At 34.1% G+C, this 23,553-nt stretch overlaps 2 protein-coding genes across 2 annotated transcripts; both read right to left on the reverse strand.

Moving 5' to 3' along the window:
• Positions 1 to 13,345, reverse strand: LOC125655582 (ficolin-1-like). Its single transcript, XM_056144535.1, has 4 exons — positions 13,112 to 13,345; positions 12,592 to 12,688; positions 10,470 to 10,631; positions 1 to 444 (listed from the first exon to the last, which is right to left on the reverse strand). The coding sequence occupies exons 1-4, from the start codon at positions 13,154 to 13,156 to the stop codon at positions 161 to 163; spliced, it is 588 nt and encodes a 195-aa protein (XP_056000510.1). The 5' UTR covers positions 13,157 to 13,345; the 3' UTR covers positions 1 to 160.
• Positions 13,346 to 18,218: 4,873 nt separating this feature from the next.
• On the reverse strand, positions 18,219 to 23,316 carry LOC125656493 (uncharacterized). The gene is made up of 4 exons (XM_048887096.2): positions 22,960 to 23,316; positions 20,544 to 20,634; positions 20,164 to 20,334; positions 18,219 to 18,229 (listed from the first exon to the last, which is right to left on the reverse strand). The coding sequence occupies exons 1-4, from the start codon at positions 23,263 to 23,265 to the stop codon at positions 18,219 to 18,221; spliced, it is 579 nt and encodes a 192-aa protein (XP_048743053.2). The 5' UTR covers positions 23,266 to 23,316.
• Positions 23,317 to 23,553: the final 237 nt, after the last annotated feature.

Genomic DNA, 23,553 nt, shown 5'->3' on the forward strand with positions numbered 1-23,553 from the left:
TGATTCAAATTTTCATTGCTACTTTTAATCATACAACGTGTATATTACATCTACAATGAAAACGTAAAATAATAATAAAAAATGTCAAATCGGTCTAAATAAATGTTTGTCCAATAAAGTGTTTCGGCACTGCCTCATGCTGTTGTACTATTTCAATAGATTAATTCTGATAGTCCGTGGAGACGATTTGAACACGGCGAAGTATCATCCGGGTAGCTGACAGAGAGGTTGACCATCTTTTGAAAGGATACCAGTTCACGCCTTGTCCGTGGTTGTTGTTACCATACTCTCCATTCAGGTTGGACATATGCCCTTCGTGATACCACCACGCTCCTCTCCATCGTCTAGCTTCGTTTGAAAAATAGTTGTTGTCGTTATCCTCATCAAAAGTGGTGAATTGCGCATTATTGTGGCAGAGTACACTTGAACATGAAATTCCATCACCTAGAAAGCATACAGCAAATTTATATCTTTACCCTAACTGAGGATATCTTCAACATGAGTGAAATAATTTGAAAGAATTTGATAGCGTATGATACCCCGATATACTTGGAATATATGATAAATTGATTTGAATGGCAAAACTAGGTCATAAAATGACATTGTCAACATGTTGATCCGATATTTGCGCAACGTATGCTCTGAATTCCCTACCCCTTTTGTTTTGATATACCGCATTACATACAGGGTTTGGAACGAAGATATACTCTGTGACGGCGAATTCTATTTCAGAAGAAAAATGCGAGAAACAGTGCAATGTTTTTCTCTATAAGTGCTTTCATATTTGCGATTTCTTTTCATAAAGCTAACAGAACATACCCTTCTGAAACCTGTATATAGTATTCCTTGATGATGATTACAATTATTACATCTAGTATTTATACTTCCATAGTACTTGCATTTGCTATATTAAGCATTATTATCTTTATTTTTAAGTTTTAGTATATAACAAGGTTAATCAACTTTTAAAAAAGGCGATGACTTTCTAATCAGTTATAACAAAACCGAAACTTAAGATGTAAGATTTATTATAGAATAGCATGAATGAACAACGTCAAAACTGACAAAAAAAAAAAAAGAAAAAAAAAAAGAAAAAAAAAAAAAGAAAAAAAAAAAAAGAGAAGAGATTAAAGGTTATTTTTACTGATTCGATTTTGATAAAAGTTATATTATTTTAAATGTATTGCATTTATCATATAGATTCAGCCGTGGTAATGTATATGGTAAATGTAACAATGGTAATTTTTGAACATCTAAATGTTGAATTCAATTTGACAAGGTCAACATTTGTGTCTTTCAGATTTCATGATAATTGACAAGTCTGCAGGGGGATACATGATTGCAATACGTTAAGTAACATTTGTAAAATGACTGAACTATACCATCTATTTAAAAGATAAACTACGTAGCAATAAACAAGAAACCTATGTGATACAACTCTCGCTTGAATAATAGTCCTAGTTTTCAATAATCCACAACATTACTTTGAAATTTCCTAAAGGAAATAACTAAGTATGACCTTCTCTCTCTCTCACTCTTTCTCTCTCTCTCGCTCTATCTCTAGAAATATAAATAGATATACATGTAGTTAGATAGCGCCAACGACCTTCCATTGAATAACATTGAACTATATAGTCTAAGGCTAGTGACCGCAATAGTTTTCAAGATATTGGAACATTTACATAAACGTACGAAATGGGGAGGATGAGTGCCCCTTTAGATGTTATATTGAATTTGCTTTGTCGCAAGGAACAATTTCCTCTTACTTACTCCTCCTATGCACGTGATCCCACCTCTGGTATATCCAGGTTTCCGTGTTTGCCCAACTCTCTATTGTATATTCCTTATAGGAATTATGAGATTGATAGTAAATTGCCATAAGGGTTGGTTGTACCCTGGGTTAAAAACACGATTGTATCATGCGTAGGAATGGTTGTATCCAAATGACGTTTGGCAATGAACTCTAATTTTGTTATTAAAGGGTAGTTTATCGAAAACGAAAGAAGGTTTTTTGATTAATTTTACGATATTTACTGATCAAGTAAGATTCTGTTATACCTTATGGACTTCACCTCACATATAACACAATATTAAAGATGCAAGCAGTAGTTCTGGAGCAAGTGTTTCGGAGTTTATTGGCAAAATATAATGATTTATAAGTATAGATTGAACACCAGCAACTTTTTGATTCTTTGCATTATTACAATGTATTTCATTGCCAAACCTTGGAAAGCTTGTTTTACATTGACACAATGTATCATTTTGGTTTATACATTATGAAGTTGTCAAAAATGAAATAATTGTGTGTTTTTCATGTGCACCACATGGGCACGCATCTTTGTAAACTTTTTTGCAATCATATTTTGATGATTTTGATTGCCAAACCTTGAAACCCATGTGTAATAAACATTGACACACTTAGCAATTTTCATTACATTATATATAGATGTGAAAGATGGCGATATCTAAATGCTGTTTGATGTATGTGCAGTATGGATTTTTTGTGTGTTAAACTTTCCTTAATTTTGATTACCAAACCTTGAAACCTTGTTTGACAAACATGACAAATTTGGCAGTTTTCTCAACATTACATTACGTAGTTGTGAAAGACGAAGATAATTAAATGCTGTTTTGTGTATATAGAGTGAATTTTACTTATGTGCTGAAGTTTAAAGCAATACAAGCTGTAACTGGCGGTAAATAAATTGAAAAATAAAAGAACAAATAGAATAAAATATTTGTGATTGAATATATACTTACAGATGCCTACTCCTCCTAGGCACCTGATCCCACTTCTGGTGTGTCCAGGGGTCCGTGTTTGTTCAACTATCTACATGTATTTGGTATTGTTTATAGGAGTTATGAGATTGATCACTGTTCGTTATATTCACCTTTCATATGATCTCATTGGATCTGAAGCAATAAACCTATCAAATCAGCAGAAAATATCGATTAACGAATTCTTGTCTTCCTGACAGCAATCCCTGTTTGTAATCTGCGATGTGTATTGACTTCGGAGTTCACCATTTCGATTAAATGCAGAAGTGAGGCACTGCGTAAGTGTCAGATTTGTAAATTATTTCACATTCCCATTTCTATAGCAAATCCATTGTAAACATTTCATTCGAGTGTCACTTTTACGTAATTATTACTTTCTTACACTTATAATACTTGAAGTCATTCATGACACGATGTAATATTTTTAAAACAAACGAAATGTATATTTACTTACGTCAGTTTCTATCTTTGTTTGACCTCGGTCTCATCAACCCGATTATGTTCGGCAATTATCGTTCTCATGTCCGAGTATATACTGATTGCGTTGGAGGCTAAGGCGGTTAATACAAAACGCTCATTGTAGGTATGCTCTCAAACAATATCCCCTTGTTTACTTTGCTGACTGTTTCATCAGATCTTGGTTTGTTATATTAGTTATACCGATTGGTGCATAGTTGGACAGCTGGCATTACCATCAGTTACAGCTTGCATTGCTTTAAATAATATTGATGAGTTTGGTGGCCAAACCTCGAAATCCTTGTGTAATAACCACTGACATATTGTATCGTTTTCTTTACAATATGTAGTTGTGAAAGATGATGTTTAGATGTTTATTTTATTTTATTTTCGCAAATTCTATGGTCATTATAACGATCTGGTTTGTCAATACAACCTATCATTGGGTCAAATGCTGTCTGACGTGTTTCATACCGATTGTTATGTCGTTCTTGGCACACTGATTTTGATTACGGATAACTCCATTTACATGATCAAGATAGAGGGCTCGAGGCGAGTGTGACCGATCGACAGGGGATGATTACTCGTCCTAGGCACCTGATCCCACCTCTGGTGTGTCAAGGGGTCCGTGTTTGTCCAACTATCTATTTTGTATTGCTTGTAGGAGCTATGAGATTGATCACTGTTCGTTATCTTCACCTTTCATGTATATACGGGAGTTGTCCAACATTTCGTGGACAAGCGACCTTTCTTTTTAGTTACCTAGCGCCACTGAGAAAATACACTTTTACAAAACGAAGAGCTAACCATTCTCAATAAAAAGATATAAAAGTTTCAATCTTAATTGACATTGAATAAATCAAAATTACGTTTTTCATCATAGAGAAGCATAAAGCGGCACAATGTAAAAATAAAATAAAATAGCGAATTAAAACAATTGAAACGGAATTACAATCGCTACGGAAAAAACATTGTTCATTTGATTTCTGAAAGTATATTTTTATAGAGGAGTTTTGTTTAGATACTGATGTATCTATCCGGATAATTTTACCATTATGGCGTAATATTTAAATGAATAATGAGTAAGTAAGTATCCCATACATGAAAACTTTACATTTTAATGCGTAAACACTTCCTAAAGAATTCTGTTCTACTTATTTCCCCTAGTTCATTATTTTATAATGTATATAAATTATGGGATAAAACTCCTGGATATCATATTGGATATATAAATACCGTATATCAGGTTTTTTCCGCGTGTATCCAATTTCCGCTTTGTTCGCGACGATTTCCGAATCGCAGAAAATAAACCCGCGTAAATTTGATACAAAGTTTGCTTTTATGATAAAGTTATACGGCCGATCTACCCTGCACATCTCAAAGTCTGTCGAAACTCACAGCTATGAAAACAACAGCCTTGATTCCCCGATTCTTGCTTTTATTAAATAAACAACAACTCAGGTTTTGTTAATTAACCTCATCCGACCCTGTGTTGATTATACGTTAACCAACTAATAGCTTGGGTATAATACCGAGCGAAGCTCGGACGGGCCGAAGGCCCGTCCGCGAAGCAAGGCTCTAAAGGTAACACGTATGTAAAAGAAAAAAGTCCAAATCAGCAGAAGAAAATGAGACAATCTCTATATACGTTCACTGAAATTTTCGTGATCCATATGGGCGCCGCCATTTATTTTTTCCATTACCTGCTTCAACAGTTATTCGTGTTTTATTTTGAATGCCAATAATAGAAGACTCTGACGTGCAATTCGTAATTTAAACACTCAGTTTGTTCAAAGTGAATAGTATAATTATCATTGTAACAGGTTTTAGCAAATAATTACATATAAAACCGTAATACGACTAAATAGATGAACGAGTTCATGAGTTTCTTTAAATAAGAATATACGATAAAATTACGGTTACATTTTTACCATTTTGAATTTATTGGTTAATTTTGTTTAGTTTTATAACGGCCTTTTTGATTGTATACGGAATGTATTATTGTTGTTTATAATTGTTTGCTTTGAAAAAGGTTGAGGCTAAATGTGACGTCACAATGCACAGTTTACGTCGCCTTGTGTTTTATTTCCCGCGTTCAATGAATAGGCGGATCCTGTAAAACTGTTGTCCCCATATAAACCCCTTTAATATTGAGATGTTACTGGGTTTTTAGCGCAAGGAAAATTTCATTAATATATATATTTTTAAATGAATCATAATCTACCATACTTAACGGAATTATGATTACCACTTGGGGCACTCCAATGACCATTACATGCTTCGCTCGGTACAACGGTCACACCGTATACATATTAATTGAGTCAGTGTGTCAATTAAACAAGATCACAGCCGAACTATTAGCAGTGCGTTTTAAAACGAAAGTGTTAGGGACGATAATTCCCAGAATAGTCATGTTCGACTGAAATTGAAAGTAGGAATCGCGTTATAATCGAATAAAGGTAAAATTTCGTGAAAGCACACGAAAATATTGTAAAAATCACAGTAGTTGGTCGCGTTAGATAGGTGGTCGTTTAATACAAGTACAATAGATAGGGTAACGCCTTGGAGTGGATTTTTACGGTCACATACAGCAGTGAGTCGCTTATTTACTTGAATGCAAAGTCGTTGTGTGATCAGTAACTCAGAAATCTTGTAAATCGTTTCCCTGTGTGAATTTTTTGCATAAAAGAATTAAGAGTTATACTTTCACAAGCTGGTTTCTTTTACAAGTTTAAATAATCGTGAATTATATTTTCACGATGACTTTGAAATAGTGAAAATTTGATTCGCGTAAATCTAATACGCTATCTTAGGTTCTGATTCACGGAAAAAACATGACGCGTAAAAAACCTGATATACGGTATAAAGTAAGAAAATAAATTCCAATACTCGAACTTTTATCTATAGCACTTTCGCCCTGTGGAGCCCATTTTTAATTTTTAAAAATCTACTGACGAGCCCGCTGAGCGAAAGAGCTATAGATAAAAATTTGAGTATTGAATTATTTTTTTTTTTACTTTATTCTACCCCGATACCAAGAAAAAAGAATTTATATATATATATATATATAAAGAGGGTCTCTACAACCCAGTAGCTAAGTACTTTGTTACTAGCTTGAAAATGCGGATGTATATTTAATTGCTGGGATAAAATTTAGAAATTCATTTCAAAATTAAGGATGATCTCCCTCATGCATAGCTCTATCGAATTGTATATATATATATATATATATATATATATATATATAATGAGATTTAAAGAACTGGGGATTAATTAAAAGTCACTGACATAAATTTACAGAGCTGCAATTTCATTTCTTTGTTCCATTCATCATGTACTAATTCATCATAATAATTGTTTTTGCAACCTTTGAAAATGTATATCTGGATATCAGTACAGCATATCATATTGTGCTTGATATATGAGGTTTGTCCAAAAAGTTCTTGGACAATTACAAATATTTGTTATTTTATTGGGTGAAAATATATAGTCCGTAAACCAAAATGTTTGTTGTAAAATTCTAATTCAAAATAAAGTGGTTTTAATCATTTTGATAATATTGAATAATATATTCGCCGTCTTAAAGACCTCCAGAAGGTGTGCACGGTCCAGAGTAAAAATGGTACAAACTTCGTTAAAGAGTTGTTTTTTATGTAAATGGCTAAACAGATTTTATAACATATGACGAAACGTAAAACAAATTAATTGTGACATAGATTAAATCGATTATGTCGTTTTGATACGTTGTTAGTATCGGTTATGTCACAAGGATTTTGAAAGAAAAAGCATGTAAAATGTCTTTAACCCCCCCCCCCCCCCAAATAATACGTCAGCACCGTTATTAAATTCTGTGTTCAGCTTGGAAAATCACTGATAGAGACCAAACAAATGATCAAGGAAGCAGAAAAAAATATATGACAGTGTTAATATCATTGGTATATAAGTGGCATAAATGTTTTCGAAAGGAATTTGTGATTCAAAGGACGCTGAGAGGTCTGGAATTCCTCTTCCATATAAAGATAGCACGAAATCCCGTGTTCATGACATCATCACGACATGTTGCGTCCATGTGTGGAGTTAGCAAATCTACGGTGTTTGATATCCTCACCGTAGGTTTAGATATTGCAAGGTAGGTGCCGATTCTCACGATGACCACAAAAAAGGTGTATGCCGACAAGTAGGACTACGTCGAAAGATAAAGGAAATCAAGAATCGTGACGTTACAAACACGTCAATTTCTTTAGCTTCGGACTGGACCGAGCGGCTTGCTTAGGCATAGTATATATGCTGATAACTTTGGTATACGAATATGCGTTGTGATAAATTTTACAAATTTTAAGTATTATGGTCTATAGTAAAATGTTATCATACATTCCTGCTCTTGTCATTATTTAGAAAAAAATATACATGTCTACGAACGTTCTGGACAACCCTTGTATGATGCATGATCTACTGAATTAAGAAACTCATGCAACAAAAAAGGTGGTAAATTTTTCTATTATTCACCTCGACTATGCAATGTAGTATGTTATCATAAAAGCCCGACTATCAGTACTGTCAGTGCTTTGATTTAATGAGGTGAAAATAATAAAATTACACAAATCTGATTTTTTAAAGATAAAACACACGTTCTCCCAATAAGATAAAAATAAAACAAAATATCTTGTCATTTATTTCTCTGAGAGTGGAAACAGATGGCTTTTTATAATTCATTCTAAACAAGAGGCCATGCTATATCTTAAATTGTTAGGGGGAGAGTGAGGGGGGGGGGGGTTATCTGTAAATCCGTCATTGGGATCTAAGTATGTGGCAATTAATGCTCATTTAGTTATTACATGAACATATTTAAACTTGTATCAAATACTAGGATTCTTAACAATAATGATATTGAAGATGCATCAATGCTGCATTGGGATTATTATTTACATTTTAAGGAAATCGGCACATTGCTTTAAAATAGATACTGTGCAATCCTCATTACACTACAAGATTTCCCCTCTAAACATTGTAAATAAAAGCTAAAATAAATGTGCTTATAGAGGGGAGGGAGGTCCAACTCTCCCAATCTACTCCTAGCTCGATAGAAATATATTTATCAATTTTCATGCATTTCCAGGCGTAAAATACGAAGTGGTAGTACTTGATCTAGTTTGAAACCCTGCAAAATAATGCATGCGGTGAACACACTTCCCTTGGATTTTCTTTAACTCCGCGCAGTCATCTGTTGCTGTGCTTTCCCTAATGATAACTTTCAATACTTCTGTATATTATAGGGTAAAATACTGTATATATAGTTGTATAGATAAATGTATTCCACAATTGTCAAGATTCAAGCTTTAGGGCAGGGCTCAGATGGGTATAAAGTGAAAATACATTAAATGAAGTAATCTTTAAAAATCGTCGTTTTACCCTGTAAATTGTGTGCACCATTTTAGGAGGTTATGATCAAACTAGGCTTGGTCCTTTTTAAATTCTTTTTCATGTTAATGGAGTTGGGTTTGATGTTCTCATTTGTTATGGTAAGTAACGATACACCTTTTTTCATATTTTTAAAGAGAGCTTTAATATTTACTAAAGATGACTCTGCAAACAGTGATTGATGGTAATAATAAAAAAATGATGAAAAGTATTGATTCATGCGTACCTTTCGTTAGAAAAGTCTGAATGCAGAATGCGATGACAATTGAATTACAATGATGTAATTGATTGAAAAACTACTTTGGCTATGCTTAATAAAAGTGACAAATACTTTGCATCAGTATAGTTACATAATCAAAGAAAAGCCATTTGTATGATCATTAGTATCAGAGAATCGTTCACGTTTTATTCAACAACCAGGAATGACTGCTGAGATACATGTAATATGACTGAAAATTGAAAGTTACACGAATATAGGTATAATAAGCAAATGCAGAAAGCTAGCTGGATATAACTAAAGGAGAACAAAATCCTTAATGAAAAAAGCCATATATCACTGAAACACAACTGAACAATAAGTGAAAGAGACAAGAATAGACTTTGAAATATCCAAACAGCGGCCACTTCTGTCAAATGAATTCTTAATGGAAGCATGAAAGGTGAAGGTAACGAATATGGAAGACTGTTCATTGAACTTTCGTTGAATGGCGACTGAAACGTGACTGAATGGTCACTGAAACTTGACTGAAAAGTCAATGAAACTTGTCTGAATGGTCACTGAAAGTTGTCTGAATGGTCACTGAAACTTGTCTGAATGGTCACTGAAACTTGTCTGAATGGTCACTGAAATGTCCCTGTCATTCATTGAACTGAATGGTAATGAAATAGTAAGTGCAAGGTGACTCAGGGGTACTTTATCAGTGACAACTATGTTATCATTCAGTTACCATCCAGTCGTTCTTCAGTTCACTGAAAAGGAAGATTTAATCCTGTTCATGAGAGGACGATTGTTTAAAATGCTACATCCACTTGTTATTTCCCCTTGAAGAGTGGGTGTATGGTCCTCCATTTGAAGGAACGTAAATTCTCTTCACCTAAGGCTGTTTTGTACCATGTGGTTATATGTAAAATTAGCCCAACATTTTCTGAGGAGAAATTAATGATGTGAAAAGTGACGTCACCATCAATAGACGACGGACATATTTTCATTAGAGAATTTTAGATAAGCTTAAACACTTCCTTAATGACAAAATATCTCTCTCAGTATCCTACATTTATGATCTTCTAAGATGCTGATTCAGCTATTTTACAAACAGTGATTTGCCTCTGATGCCATACTCTGTAGTTATTCGTGCTCATAAAATTATTTCAAAATGGTTGTACCGGTCGCGATAGTGGTAAAGCGTTAGTTTCATAACGGAGAGGTTGTGAGTTCGAGCCTTGCTCGTTCCATGACCGCGTCAAACCTAAGATGTAAATATAGGCAGTAATTGCTCCTTCGTCAAAATGCTAGGCTTCAATGTTTTTCTGGTATGACCTTAAAAACGAAAGGTCCCGTATAGCGGCAGGTATTGTAACGTTAAAGAATCCTCACCGCTACGGCCCTTCACACTATAATCATAGGTTTAAATTTGAGGTACTTCACCTACAGCTGTTGACGTCTCAATATGGGTGAATAATTCTGGACGGGACGTATAACAACCAACAAACCAATCAAATTGATTGTAATATGCATGTAAATCTCCAAAACTGTGTTTTTCCCGATTTTCATTAAAAAAATATTATGATTATTGTTTTCAAAGACGATGTGAGTTTACCAGCATTTCCTTTGTATCCAGATACGTATATCCGGTATCTGTCTTCTTCTCCTGCTATATAGAAACTGTCATACTCTGCATAAGCCGACTCCTGTAAATCCTCCAACTCCACACGAAGAACTGTGTAACCATTGTTAACCAGTTTCCGGATGTTGTCTAGCCCTAAGATTCGATTAATGACAGCAGTGATGTTAAAATAAATCCATCATTTCCAACAGATTACCTTGCGATAAACACGAAACAATTCAACGGGCATCCTCAAGTTTACATAAATAAGCATATATGTATACATGTACATATTATATCATTTTTCATTTAACCTCGATTTTTGAAGTATTGTTTTTGGCTTATTTCTATATTTGTATACTGAAATATAAATTTAACAGATTTTTCGTACACCTCACTAACAAGATTATTTCAACTGAATTCATTTCCACACTCGCCATGATTCCTAAATCTTGATCCGGTAAATGGTGTAATCCATCGGCAAAATTAGTATGTAAAGCACGGTCTAGTAATTGATATGAAACACGCCAGACGACATTCGACCCAATGGCAGGTTGTATTTGTAAATTAAATCGATGTAACGACCCAGTCTAATTAAAATTAAATGTTGGATTCGCTCACATACTTGCTACACAAGCATCTAACAACAACACATTGATGGTCACATCAGAGGTCAACTTTGCATGAAAAATTAACCATTCGCTACAAAGGCGAAAGTGTCATCGGCATCCAATAATGATCCTCATTATATACTGTATTTGGTTACTTATTAAAGATGGCGACCGATGAAGAAATGGAAGCAATTTAAACCGCTTTGAAGATATTTGATCTCGAGGCTTTGAAAAATGAACAAGAACCGATACTTAAATGTCTTCTTTGTTGAAGTATACATGAATATATCCTCCAATGTCACCATACATGTAGTTCAAAAATTTAAACAAAAACACGCGATAAAGAAGTTACGATCGTGGGTGCCGCCATTTTTTCTCTTTCTTACGTAAACAATGCATGGAATTGTAGGATAATACCCTATTGATATGAAGCGGGAAATTTGATTTGCTGTAGCAAATTTGACCTCTTACGTGACCCTCTATGGGATGTTGTTAGATGTTTGTGTAGCGAGTATGTGGGCGGATCTAACATCTAATTTTAATTAGATTGTGTAACGACCATACGGTTTGCGAAATGCTGACTTAAAGAGGCTCTTGGAATACGCCAAACAAGCTCTTGCATATCTAATCAGATAAGACAGGGGATGCTTACTCCTCCTAAACACCTGATCCCACCTCTGGTATATCCAGGGGTCCGTGTTTGCCCAACCCTCTATTTTGTATTGCTTATACATGCAGGTGTTATGAGATTGATCACTGTTCGTTATCTTCATCTTTCATTAGAGATATATACAGTGCATGCAAGTGATAATGGTGGTTGTATGTTCAAACATTATCGTACTCGCTGATATGCACATCAACATACACCTTCCTAGTATTCATATCATACCTGGAAAATGTACACGTACCATTCTTATCAGATTTTAAAAATGATATGTGCTATTTGAAAAGTTCAATGAAGCAAAGTTTTGCAATCTCAAGTATGCAACACTGTACCTTAATAAGGTTAAGAAAATGGCTATCAGTTAACACAAAAAGCGGTAGGAAAAAGGAGCAACTTCCTTTTTTCAGTGATAATTTTGGTTTAAGTCTTTGCTTGTTAATTGTTCCTCCGAATGTGCTTCACATTTGTTTTCTATTTCTACCCGCATAATAGGTAAAATGCGAAGATAACGAACAATGATCAATCTCATAACTCCTATAAGCAATACAAAGTGGATAGTTGGGCAGAGACGGACCCCTGGATATATCAGAGGTCGGATCAGGTGTCTAAAGGGAGTAGGCCTCCTCTGTTGACCGGTAACACCCGCTGTGAGCCCATAAATCTTAAATATGTTATATCTAAGACTGGGTTACCTTTTCATATTTTAGGCGATTCCTTGACGTTCATCACATGCGCACAATTATCATCGGTACATACACATTGAGTCGTAATACATGTAATTTTCGATTACATCTAGAAAACTGAAGCTAAAGAGTTAAACCTGAAATAAGCATTTACTCACCTATCCAAAACTCTGAGTTGGGGTCACCAAATCCTTTTTTATATTCTTCCCAACCTCTGTAGAAGTTTACAGATCCGTCAACTCTTCGCTGTATCATCTAACACAATTATCAAACTGATTTCAGGATAAACGTTTAAATAATGAATATACATATAATAATATATATGTATGTGTGTCTCATGGTGAAAAACATCGAATATGTAATTCTATAGATAGTTAAATTTTCAGGAGTATAGGGGACACTTTACCCAGGATACATGATAAGTAAAACTGACCCGACCATATTTCCTTAGATTTGCAGATTTGGAAAATTCATACTTTTATTTCCCTCCAAGGAGAGGTATTGGTGAAAATTGGTTCAGTAATTTCAAAGATGTTGGGATTTCAATACTTTACGTATGATGAATAAAGCAGGACGATATATGGGAATGGATTGCAGTTATTGCTCATTACATGATTTCCTGTGGGGAGAGGGTTTATAGTGAAGTACTATATGATAAGTTTTTTTTTACATAGTTACCGTCCAAATATGTCCATTCGACTTCATGCAGTTGGCTAAGAACATCTGGCCATCTAATTTTACAGTGTGAGTCACCACGTTGCCGATAAAGGGTGTAACGGCATCACATTCAGTATCTTAAATAAAGCTACACAAATTCATTCACTTCTTATAAATGATTAAAGCTCCTGCTTCATCTGCAAGTATCTAAATTCATTATACTAGATCGTGTGTAAAACAATGAATGGTAGTTAACTATACACAAATTCCAGAAATGATGGAAAAATAACACGTGATATGCTAATAAGACTGTCAAGTGGTTAGCACTCGACTTGTCTGGGAAAGAAAGTGCTAAAAATGACGGGTTGTATTTTAGAAATATTTTTAAAACTATTTCAATGCATATCTTTACAAGTTAAACGGTTTTGAGAAAATGACTTTTTATGTTAGTATATTGTAAAGGAATACTAGTTCTGTTCTATATTCACATTTTTGAAAATTACTTTACTTTTTTCAGAAAGTAATACAAAAGAGAAATCTAATTTAACCCATATTATAATAGCATTATGTTGATTTATTATAGATAAGTGTCTACTTCAGATATATTGAAATGCAGGGGATTGACCTGAATTGTCCATTATATGAAAGGTGAAGATAACGAACAATGATCAATCTCAATGCAAAATAGAAAGTTAGGCAAAAAGGGACCCCTGGATATACCAGAGGTGGGATAAGGTGCCTAGGTCACACTCGCCGTGAGCCCTATATCCAAAGTTCAATTTAACCAATGTTGATCTACATATAAATTAATGTTACAGGGGGGTGGGGGGGGGGGTGGGTTAACTTCAATATAACAGATAGTTCAATAAAGACAACTTCAGTGTAAGTGGAGTAGATTATATTTACATTTGATAAAGGGAAAAAAGGATATTTGCAAAATTTAAAAGTGATTGATAAGAAATGGATTTTCAAAGTCACTACACACAACACTATCAATAACATCACGGAGAGTAAGCATAGAAAGGGCTCTCTCCATGATATATTGACTTCATATATGGCAAGTAGGACACATCAACTAAATTTGTTAATAAGTGCAAAAGTCAACTCGTACCTTGTGAGATCTCCTCTTTAATTTGCATTGCGAAAAAAGAAAAAAGATAATTGTAAATAAAGATATTTTCGACAATTTGATAAAATAAGTGAACGTGTTTTCTTCGAGAAACTAGAAACAAATAAACAAGAGGCCCACAGGCCTATCAGTCACCTGAGTACTAGTGAAAAGCATCACTACTCTCAAGAACTATGAATTCTAGAAAAAATCCCTGTTCTGAATATCTAAACTAAATTCTAATGTATCAAAACAGTATAAAATAAGATGTTTTTAAAGCTTCAATGCCCTCAAAAGCGCATACAATGATTAAAAGTTTTACATAATTAACATTAAAAGATATGACTAAATTGGACCCATCCTCTAGTCGAAACTATGGGTTGTGAAACTCACTATTTTTGAACGTCCTTTTTGCTATTACCAAGTGTGCATTTAGATTTTATGCAGCATAAGCAAACTTCAATAAGTCCTTCAAATCATTATAATTTTTACCCCCCCCCTCCCCTAAACCGAATCCTTACCCCTAGGATCATGGAATTAACAATTGTGGTAAAGGATTACCTACTCCTTCTAAATATTTATTTAGTTTCAATTTAGTATATATAGCACTGCCTCGCCCTGCGTCAGAACCCTTACCCCCGGGATCATGAAATTTACAATTTTGTTAGAGGCCTTCCTTCTCTACATCGCTATACATTTAATGTTTTGTGTGTGTGTGCAGGACCCCTGGAATTGACAATTTATCCCCCCCTTTTGTTCCAAAGAAAGTTGGAAGTGTAGTTATCAAAAAATAAGTTAAAAACGTATATTGTTCACACATTTAATAACTGGCCATTTTGGCCCCACCCTGACACCATGTTAAAAAAGTTCAATTGTTAACACACGACGCACAACATACGTCGCACGACCACGGATGAGCACCAATTGCAATAGGTCACCTGGGTAAATTTTTCCCCAGATGGCAATCAATCTGGCATTTATAAACACTTGTAAAGGTACTCTTCCCAGTTCACCATATATACATACATGTATGAGTAACAGTACTATTTCCGGGTTCACAATGTGGGTTCGGAAAAACGATATGAACTCGTAGCACAGGTTAATAACTATATACAAATCATGTAGGTCAGTCACATGTATTCATGCGCCATGTAAACAAAATAACATTACATCCTTTGAAGTTGGTGACTGTTAAAACGGACGGTAAAGTGCATGCATGCAATTATAACCGAAGTTGGTCCAAGAGGAGTTTGTGTTTTTATGAGGTGAAAATAAGCGGCAATTTGACTTTGAAACAGAAATTTCAAGCGACAGGTTAAGTTTAATCCCCCACACTGCGACGGAGCAGATTACTCAAACAATAACAACGCGAAAAAAGAAACCCCGCAAAATTGCGCGTGCTGACATACAAAAATGTCCACTTTCTAGTTTCACTACAAACGTTATTCAAATCTATCATAATCATTCCCATTTCATTTGTTATTGTAATATAACAACATCACTTGGCATCAAGAGTTTAGGTTAAAATTTCAATATAGCTACATGTATCACGTTGACATATTTATCTTTAAATCTTATTTCTTGCGTTCAAGGACATTTTTCAGACGACGCTCGGCTGATCTCAAAATGAAAACAATGATATGAAATGGAAAGTAACTAAAATATGCATTTATTGATAGTTGTGTGATAAATAGAATCTTATACTCTTGCTTATGGCATATGCAATTTATGAAATTCGTTGCCGGGTTTAAATATTTCCCTCGACAAGGCTCGGGAAATATTAAAACCGGCAACGAATTTCATAAATTTCATGTGAAGGCTCGGAAAATATTTGAACTCAACAACGCATTTCATATGTCATAAGCACTCGTTCAAGATCCTCTGTGTTTACATAACTCCAAATGCAACAATTTATTTACATTATCATTATCATATCCCACACCTTCAAACCACAAAATAAAATTGAAACAATTGCAAAAGAATATCGGCACAATGTTCTAGATTTACGTAAACGTCTAAACATAGCTATTCTTGTTTGCTGTACAAGACTCACTTTATTCTTATGAAAAGTATCTTTCCTTGAAAATAAAATACCTAGATATAGAAGCTCTTCTACAACTGTCAGCATCTCATTATATGTGAAATGAATATTTTCAGAACATTTGCGTTTTAATAAAATCCCAACATTTGAGTTTCATACATTTATATTAAGCTTCCAAGTTTCACAGTGTAGATACATGCCATTCAAGGCTACTCGTAATTCAGATGCAGATTCAGCAACGAGCACAGTCTCATCAGCATATACCAAAAGATATAATTTGAAGAACACTTCAATATCATCGTTTTTAAATAATAAATTATACAAACACCAACAAGACTGAATTCGATATAAAATCAGCGAGGTCGTTGAAAAATAGTGAAAAAAGTAGATGGGACAAATTTGCTCCTTGTCTTACTCCAATATTGGACATATGCCATATCACTTCTTGCACAAAATTTGGCGTTTTATATACAGCGGGTGTCACGGCGGGTGTGACCGGTCAACAAGGGATGCTTACTCCTCCTAGGCACCTGATTCCACCTCTGGTGTGTCCACGTCTCCGTGCTTGCCCAACTATCTATTTTGTATTGCTTATAGGAGTTATGAGATTGATCACTGTTCGTTATCTTCACCTTGCATAGGTTTTGTAATATAGGGAGCATTTTTCCATCTACATTACGACGTAACAGCTTTTGCCATAATAAGACTATTCACTGAATCAACTGATTTTTGTAGGTTTTCTTTTTAAATATATATATTTTATTTTTTTTATCCCAACCCAAATTGTATGCTTCCAAATAAAAAATATATATATTTTAAAAAACCCTGATTTTTGTAGTTAATAAATGCAGAATATAGTTTTTGTACTTTGGTTACATGCAAGTCATCTAGATATTTTAGATTTAAAATATTGTCAACAGTTCCATAACACTTTTTCAATCCTGCCTTTCCTCACAAATAATACCAACATTTACAATGTAACAAGATGATCTATTGTTTATGATACAGGTAAGATGTTTCACGATGTTCGGGATCCTGGCAAAATATTGAGCTAGATACGTGCGATTGAAAATAAACGATACCCTTCCTTCAGAAAAATTGTTGACGCGCGGATGTTTAACTGTTATATGGTCAAAGAAATTAAAACGGTACAGGCACAAAACTGCCAGTTACTCTACTAATACACCACTGAATAATAAAGAATAATTTATTCTGCTCGATCTTCAGTTCCGCGGATCGTCGGTAGGGAAGCATTTTATAACGTGAACAGTGCTTTGTTTTATTTTCCATAAAAAAAAACTCAGAATTAATGTGACATGAACACGATTTTGGTACCCCAAATAATTTAGATATCTAAATAATGATATGGTAGTTAGTATTTGATTTGCGTAAAGCATATCAACAACATCAAATTTTAAAAAACTGACGCAAACATCCAACCCTGTCTTTTTTATGTCACGTGACTCAAAATTCAACTTGGGCCCCAAATTTACAGCGTCAGTAAAAATTGCGTTTTCAGAAGAAGAAAAAAAAAAAAAAAAATAAAAAATCCGTTCTTTTTTCTTTATATTTATTTCGTAATGCGATTTGTATGTCGAATGCTTTTGACATACCTTTTAGAAATACAGTATCGGCGTTATCTTTTCCTCACACGGTTTCCTAGCTACGTCAAGCGTGTTCAATAACGCTATTTTGGGAGCCAGATATTATGTAAATGCAATTATATTCCGCATAAAGATATTTCAATTCACTTATTTATGTGTATCATCTTGATTTCTAAATCAAAAATACTGTCAATGTCAATCGGCGTATCATTTAGAAAACTATGCTGGACTAAATAATAATTTTTCATCAAAACGTATTTCTGGCGTCCATTTCAGAGTTCTGAAAACGCACAATTATTTTCTATATGTACAAAATCCATTGATTGTATACTAGCGGAAAACAGAAACTGTGGTTTAGAAATTTTATTCATAGATTCAATGTTTTTCTGTTTCAATACATTGAATAATGTCAATGAATACAAAAAATTCTAATAAATTACTAATCACGTCTCGCTTAGAATCGAAACTCCAGAAAAGCGTGCTTTGGCGATTAAGGCGAACCGAACGCGAAATTCAACAAACTGAGTACTCTAACACGCGTTTAGTATATCAAACTATGCCTTTAAGAACAAAGACAGATCAAAGAACAATTTTATGCTTTTATAAACATTTAAGTATAGATAGATTCTTTTTTCCCCTCAAGTGTATATTGCAATAGGGTTAAATTGCTCGGCATTTAGAAGTGAGAAGTTAGAATCATACACCTTAAAAACAGAGATCCTGTGTTTATAACAGATTTTGGCACGTTAACCAATGCTCACTGCTACAGTCCATAGCACTACACATAGACCCAAATATGTGGTACTTAACCTATAGTTACGTCTCAGTGTGATGAATTCGCGATGGGACGTAAAACAAACTCGTTCTTTAATCAAAAAGAGCTATGCAAAGCGGGACATTCTCTCGTAATATAAGAAATATGTTAAAGGTGAAGATAACACTTCAATAGTCCTTGAAAGCTATCACATCTTCGAGTACCCTTATGAATGGTGAAGATAACGAACAGTGATCAAGCTCAAAACTCTCAAAAGGAATACATGTGCAAAGTAGAGCGTTGGGCAAATATGGACCCCCGGACATATCAGAGGTGGGATCAGATAGGGAAGGAATAAAAACAACCAACATATGATATTTCAAAACCTTTTAACACAAATCAATAGGGTTCTTCACAAACATACATACACACGTATGCCCGTACTTGCGCGTGCAAACATGCATACATACAGAAACACACAGAGTTCCCTTACTATATCCTCTCTCGCAATGAATTGCGAACGGATAATAACGTTGTCTGTATGTACACTTTAAAATTGTCCATGCACGGGGTGTCAGGGTTTCTCGGTCTTATGAAATGTGAAGATCTCATAACTTTCAGAAGCAATACAAAATAAAGAGTTGGGCAAAAACGGACTCCTGTGCACACCAGAAGTGAGATCGGGTACCTAGGAGGAGTAATCATCTCCTGTCGACCGGTCACACCCGTCGTGAGCCCTGTATCTTGATCAGGTAAACGGAGTTATCCGTAATCAAAATCAGTGTGCTAAGAGTGGCCGAACAATCGGCATGAAACATGCCATACAGCATTTTACCTAATAGTGGTTTGTATATTGTCAAGGTTCAAATTTTATGTCATGATTGTTTCAACGTGTTTTGATATCAAGCATATCAAAGGCAAAGACAATATCATAGCAGATGCCTTATCAAGAGTGTCATAGGTGCATTTTTTGTTGTTCCTTTGATTGATGTACATACGTATATGTGCATTAGATAATTGAAGTTTTCATTGCCATTTAAACCTTTATATGGGGGATGTATTGTGTACTACTTGCACTCGATTGACACCTGTGACCTAGATTGTTTTCGAGCTCGACATTTACCTCTTTAGTAAAAAGATGACGTGATTGTTGCATAACTGTTGCATATTTTCCAAGATTGTACTAGAAAATTCATTCTTATAATAAATACACTGAACTGTGTATGATAAAAAGTTCTGGTTAGACAAGCACTTTAGACATTTGGATTATCTTATAAATTGGAGCTAAGATTTTGGAATGAACTGTTTTTTGTGTAGATTCAGTTCGCCACAGACTTTGATCATTCTTCAACTATCGTAAGTTAGTATTTTGCTATTGTTACAATTTGCTTTCAATTATTAATTGTAAATAAATTTAATAAATTGTTTAATTGTATTTGTTAGTAAATTCTGCTGCTGTGTGACCAAGGGTTAATTCTGACCAATAACAATGACCAAGAAAAAAATCTTCATGATTACCAAATCTTTTTAAACAAAATAGTAAAGATTTTTCTATTAAAGATATACCACATATCAAGTCAGTTATCCACTGTCCGTTTGTCTGGCATCTGAACACCCGTGAACCATTCTGCTTGTAATTTTGGAAACATTCAAGTTCCATATGTCTTCCAATCCCAATCCCTTCCCATCTACCGACGCTGCTCAGATTCACTCCCAACTGGGATGGAATGCCACAATCTGATGACAAGGAAAATACTGTCAAATCTGTGTATTTCGTGTGGGTTAATATCTCGTGGCTATCAGTATTATTTCGTTGTCGTCTTTTAAATATTCGAATCTAATTCTGGGAGATAGACATTCATAGGTACACATGGTCATAATATAAAATAATGGGAAATAAAACACTACTTCTTAAAGCATGGCTAAAAGGAAACATATTTTATTACCTGATAAAACGCATTTAAACTTGCCCATTGGTAATGATTTGCATTTTTCATTGATGGAACAATTTGATGCCGAACACGAAGATACAATATCCTGCAATAGGAACGGAACAGATATAAATATTCAACAAACTTTGACTTCACGTGAAAATATCGATTCAAAATGTTAGTGATTACATATAAGATATATCGAGTAGATTTCATTGCAAATATCTTAAACCGTTATCAATATGTGACAACTATAGCACCCACTCTTGAAATATATGATCTAAAGATAAAACTAATAATGCAGTTCATATTTTCACTAACTTCTCTATATATCAATAATACCGCTGTTTACACTCAAGGGATTTTCAAAGTACCAGAGGGAATATCTACTGGATAAAGTATCCCATCCTTCTTCATCAAAGGTAGCTGTCAACACGTAATGAACAAAATGTTGAGGAAATTTGGGTTAGTTTGACGTATTTTGATAATCAAAATGAAATATATCAAAATAGTTAGAAAATTAACATAACTACACGTCACTGCTGTCGATGGTATATGCAAAAGCGATTGATAAGTAGGTTGTGTAGGGTTATGTCTACATCCACGTCTATAACTGTAGTGTAGATATCTGTATTTAACCGTAGTGTGAATATTTATCTATAACTGTAGTGTAGATATTTGCATATAACTGTAGTGTAGATATCTGTATTTAACCATAGTGTAGATATTTATCTATAACTGTAGTGTAGATATCTGTATTTAATCGTTGTGTGGATATTTATCTATAACTGTAGTGTAGATATCTGCATATAACCATAGTGTAGATATTTATCTATAACTGTAGTGTAGATATCTGTATTTAACCATAGTGTAGATATTTATCTATACCTGTAGTGTAGATATCTGTATTTAACCGTAGTGTGGATATTTATCTATAACTGTAGTGTAGATATCTGTATTTAACCGTAGTGTGGATATTTATCTATAACTGTAGTATATATATCTGTATTTAACCGTATTGTGGATATTTATCTATAACTGTAGTGTAGATATCTGCATTTAACCGTGGTGTGGATATTTATCTATAACTGTAGTGTAGATATCTGTATTTAACCGTGGTGTGGATATTTATCTATACCTGTAGTGTAGATATCTGTATTTAACCGTAGTGTGGATATTTATCTATAACTGTAGTGTAGATATCTGCATATAACTTAGTGTAGATATCTGTATTTAACCATAGTGTGGATATTTATCTATACCTGTAGTGTAGATATCTGTATTTAACCGTAGTGTGGATATTTATCTATGACTGTAGTGTAGATATCTGTATTTAACTGTAGTGTGGATATTTATCTATAACTGTAGTGTAGATATTTGTATTTAACCGTAGTGTGGATATTTATCTATACCTGTAGTGTAGATATCTGTATTTAACTGTAGTGTGGATATTTATCTATAACTGTAGTGTAGATATCTGTATTTAACCGTGGTGTGGATATTTATCTATACCTGTAGTGTAGATATCTGTATTTAACCGTAGTGTGGATATTTATCTATAACTGTAGTGTAGATATTTGTATTTAACCGTAGTGTGGATATTTATCTGTAACTGTAGTGTAGATACCTGTATTTAACTGTAGTGTGGATATCTGTCTATAACTGTAGTGTAGGTATCTTTCTATAACTGAAGTGTAGATATATGTCTATAACTGTAATATGGATATATGTTTATACATGTAACTGTAATGTTGATATATGTCTATAAATGTAGTGTAGATATCTGTCTATAGCTGTAGTGTAAATATCTGTCTATAACTGTAGTGTAGATATATGTATATAACTTTAGTGTAGATATTTGTCTATAACTGATGTGTAGAAATCTGTCTATAGCTCTAGTGTAGATATCTGTCCATAGCTGTAGTGTAGATATCTGTCTATAACTGTAGTGTAGATATCTGACTATAACTCTAGTGTATATATCTGACTATAACTGTGGTGTAGATATCTGACTATAACTGTACTGATATGACTTTGGGTATATTTTGCTCAAGTCTTTAAAAAATCGACACATTATCAAACGCTAAATGAGTATTTTGCAAGCAAATAAACCAGTTTAAACTCGTTATGATTTTATCTATCAAAACTAGTTAATTGATAATTCCACCGCAATGTTGAACCAATATAATATGGCAATCTTTCTTACTAAATCCTATGCAGCACACGGATTATGCCCGTAAAACTTAACTGTACAGTTACCATGTTTGATAACCTATGAATTAAAGTCAGTAGTTGAATTCTTTTGAGGCTGGAGTTTCTCCAGGTTGAAACCATCCTCAAGGTACAACGGTCAAGGAGAAATTACGATATTTGGCCAGCTAACAAACTAGTTGCCCTGGAACCTGGTCAACAATTTTAACATCATACTCACAATATCCCAATCCTCCTTTTCACTGTAGATCCACCCCGGACTTTCCAAAAATCTGTCACTGGCTGAAGATTTATTTTCATAGTTTGTTTCACAATAATTTGTTCCTTTGTAATAACTCACAGATTTACACCGTGTTGTTCTCAAACACTCCTCGGCACAGTCTAAAATACTGAAATTAACAAAAGAATCTATCATCTTTCTATCCAGTCTGTGTCCATATTGTAACTTTGAGTAGCTGTCCTGTAAACGGGCGTGGCAGTAGATAACAACAATCATCACAAGGACCAGGGTCTGTTTCCTTGCCATTTAGAAGTTCTTGTGCGCTAGATTGTACAATACATCGGAAAGCAGTTTTGTTGTACAATATCTGAAGGAGTTCAGCTAATACTGTGCCTCTTTCTGGATGCTGTGTATGTATGTCCGTGAGATGACGGAACAATCAATGTAACTGTAATTCAATAATATATATTTAATAAGTATCCGGGAAATGTCAGCAAACACCGTTACGTCAGTGATGTCTTTTATTTGTGTTTCCATGTTTCAAAGTGAACAATTGATTAGTATTTATTCATTATTAATTGAATCCCGCCAAAA

The sequence above is a fragment of the Ostrea edulis genome, chromosome 7 (genome assembly GCF_947568905.1).
Source record: "Ostrea edulis chromosome 7, xbOstEdul1.1, whole genome shotgun sequence".
Classification (NCBI taxonomy): domain Eukaryota; kingdom Metazoa; phylum Mollusca; class Bivalvia; order Ostreida; family Ostreidae; genus Ostrea; species Ostrea edulis.

Coding starts and splice junctions, on each gene's coding strand:
- LOC125656493 (XM_048887096.2), bottom strand. CDS start 23,265: ATGGCAAGGAAACAGACCCTGGTCCTTGTGATGATTGTTGTTATCTAC. Junction 20,635..22,959: donor AAAAGGAGGATTGGGATATT/GTGAGTATGATG, acceptor TTCCTATTGCAG/GATATTGTATCTTCGTGTTC. Junction 20,335..20,543: donor GTTTAAATGCGTTTTATCAG/GTAATAAAATAT, acceptor CCTTGTCATCAG/ATTGTGGCATTCCATCCCAG.
- LOC125655582 (XM_056144535.1), bottom strand. CDS start 13,156: ATGTTCTTAGCCAACTGCATGAAGTCGAATGGACATATTTGGACG. Junction 12,689..13,111: donor CGAATGGACATATTTGGACG/GTAACTATGTAA, acceptor TAATTGTGTTAG/ATGATACAGCGAAGAGTTGA. Junction 10,632..12,591: donor CAACTCAGAGTTTTGGATAG/GTGAGTAAATGC, acceptor ATCGAATCTTAG/GGCTAGACAACATCCGGAAA.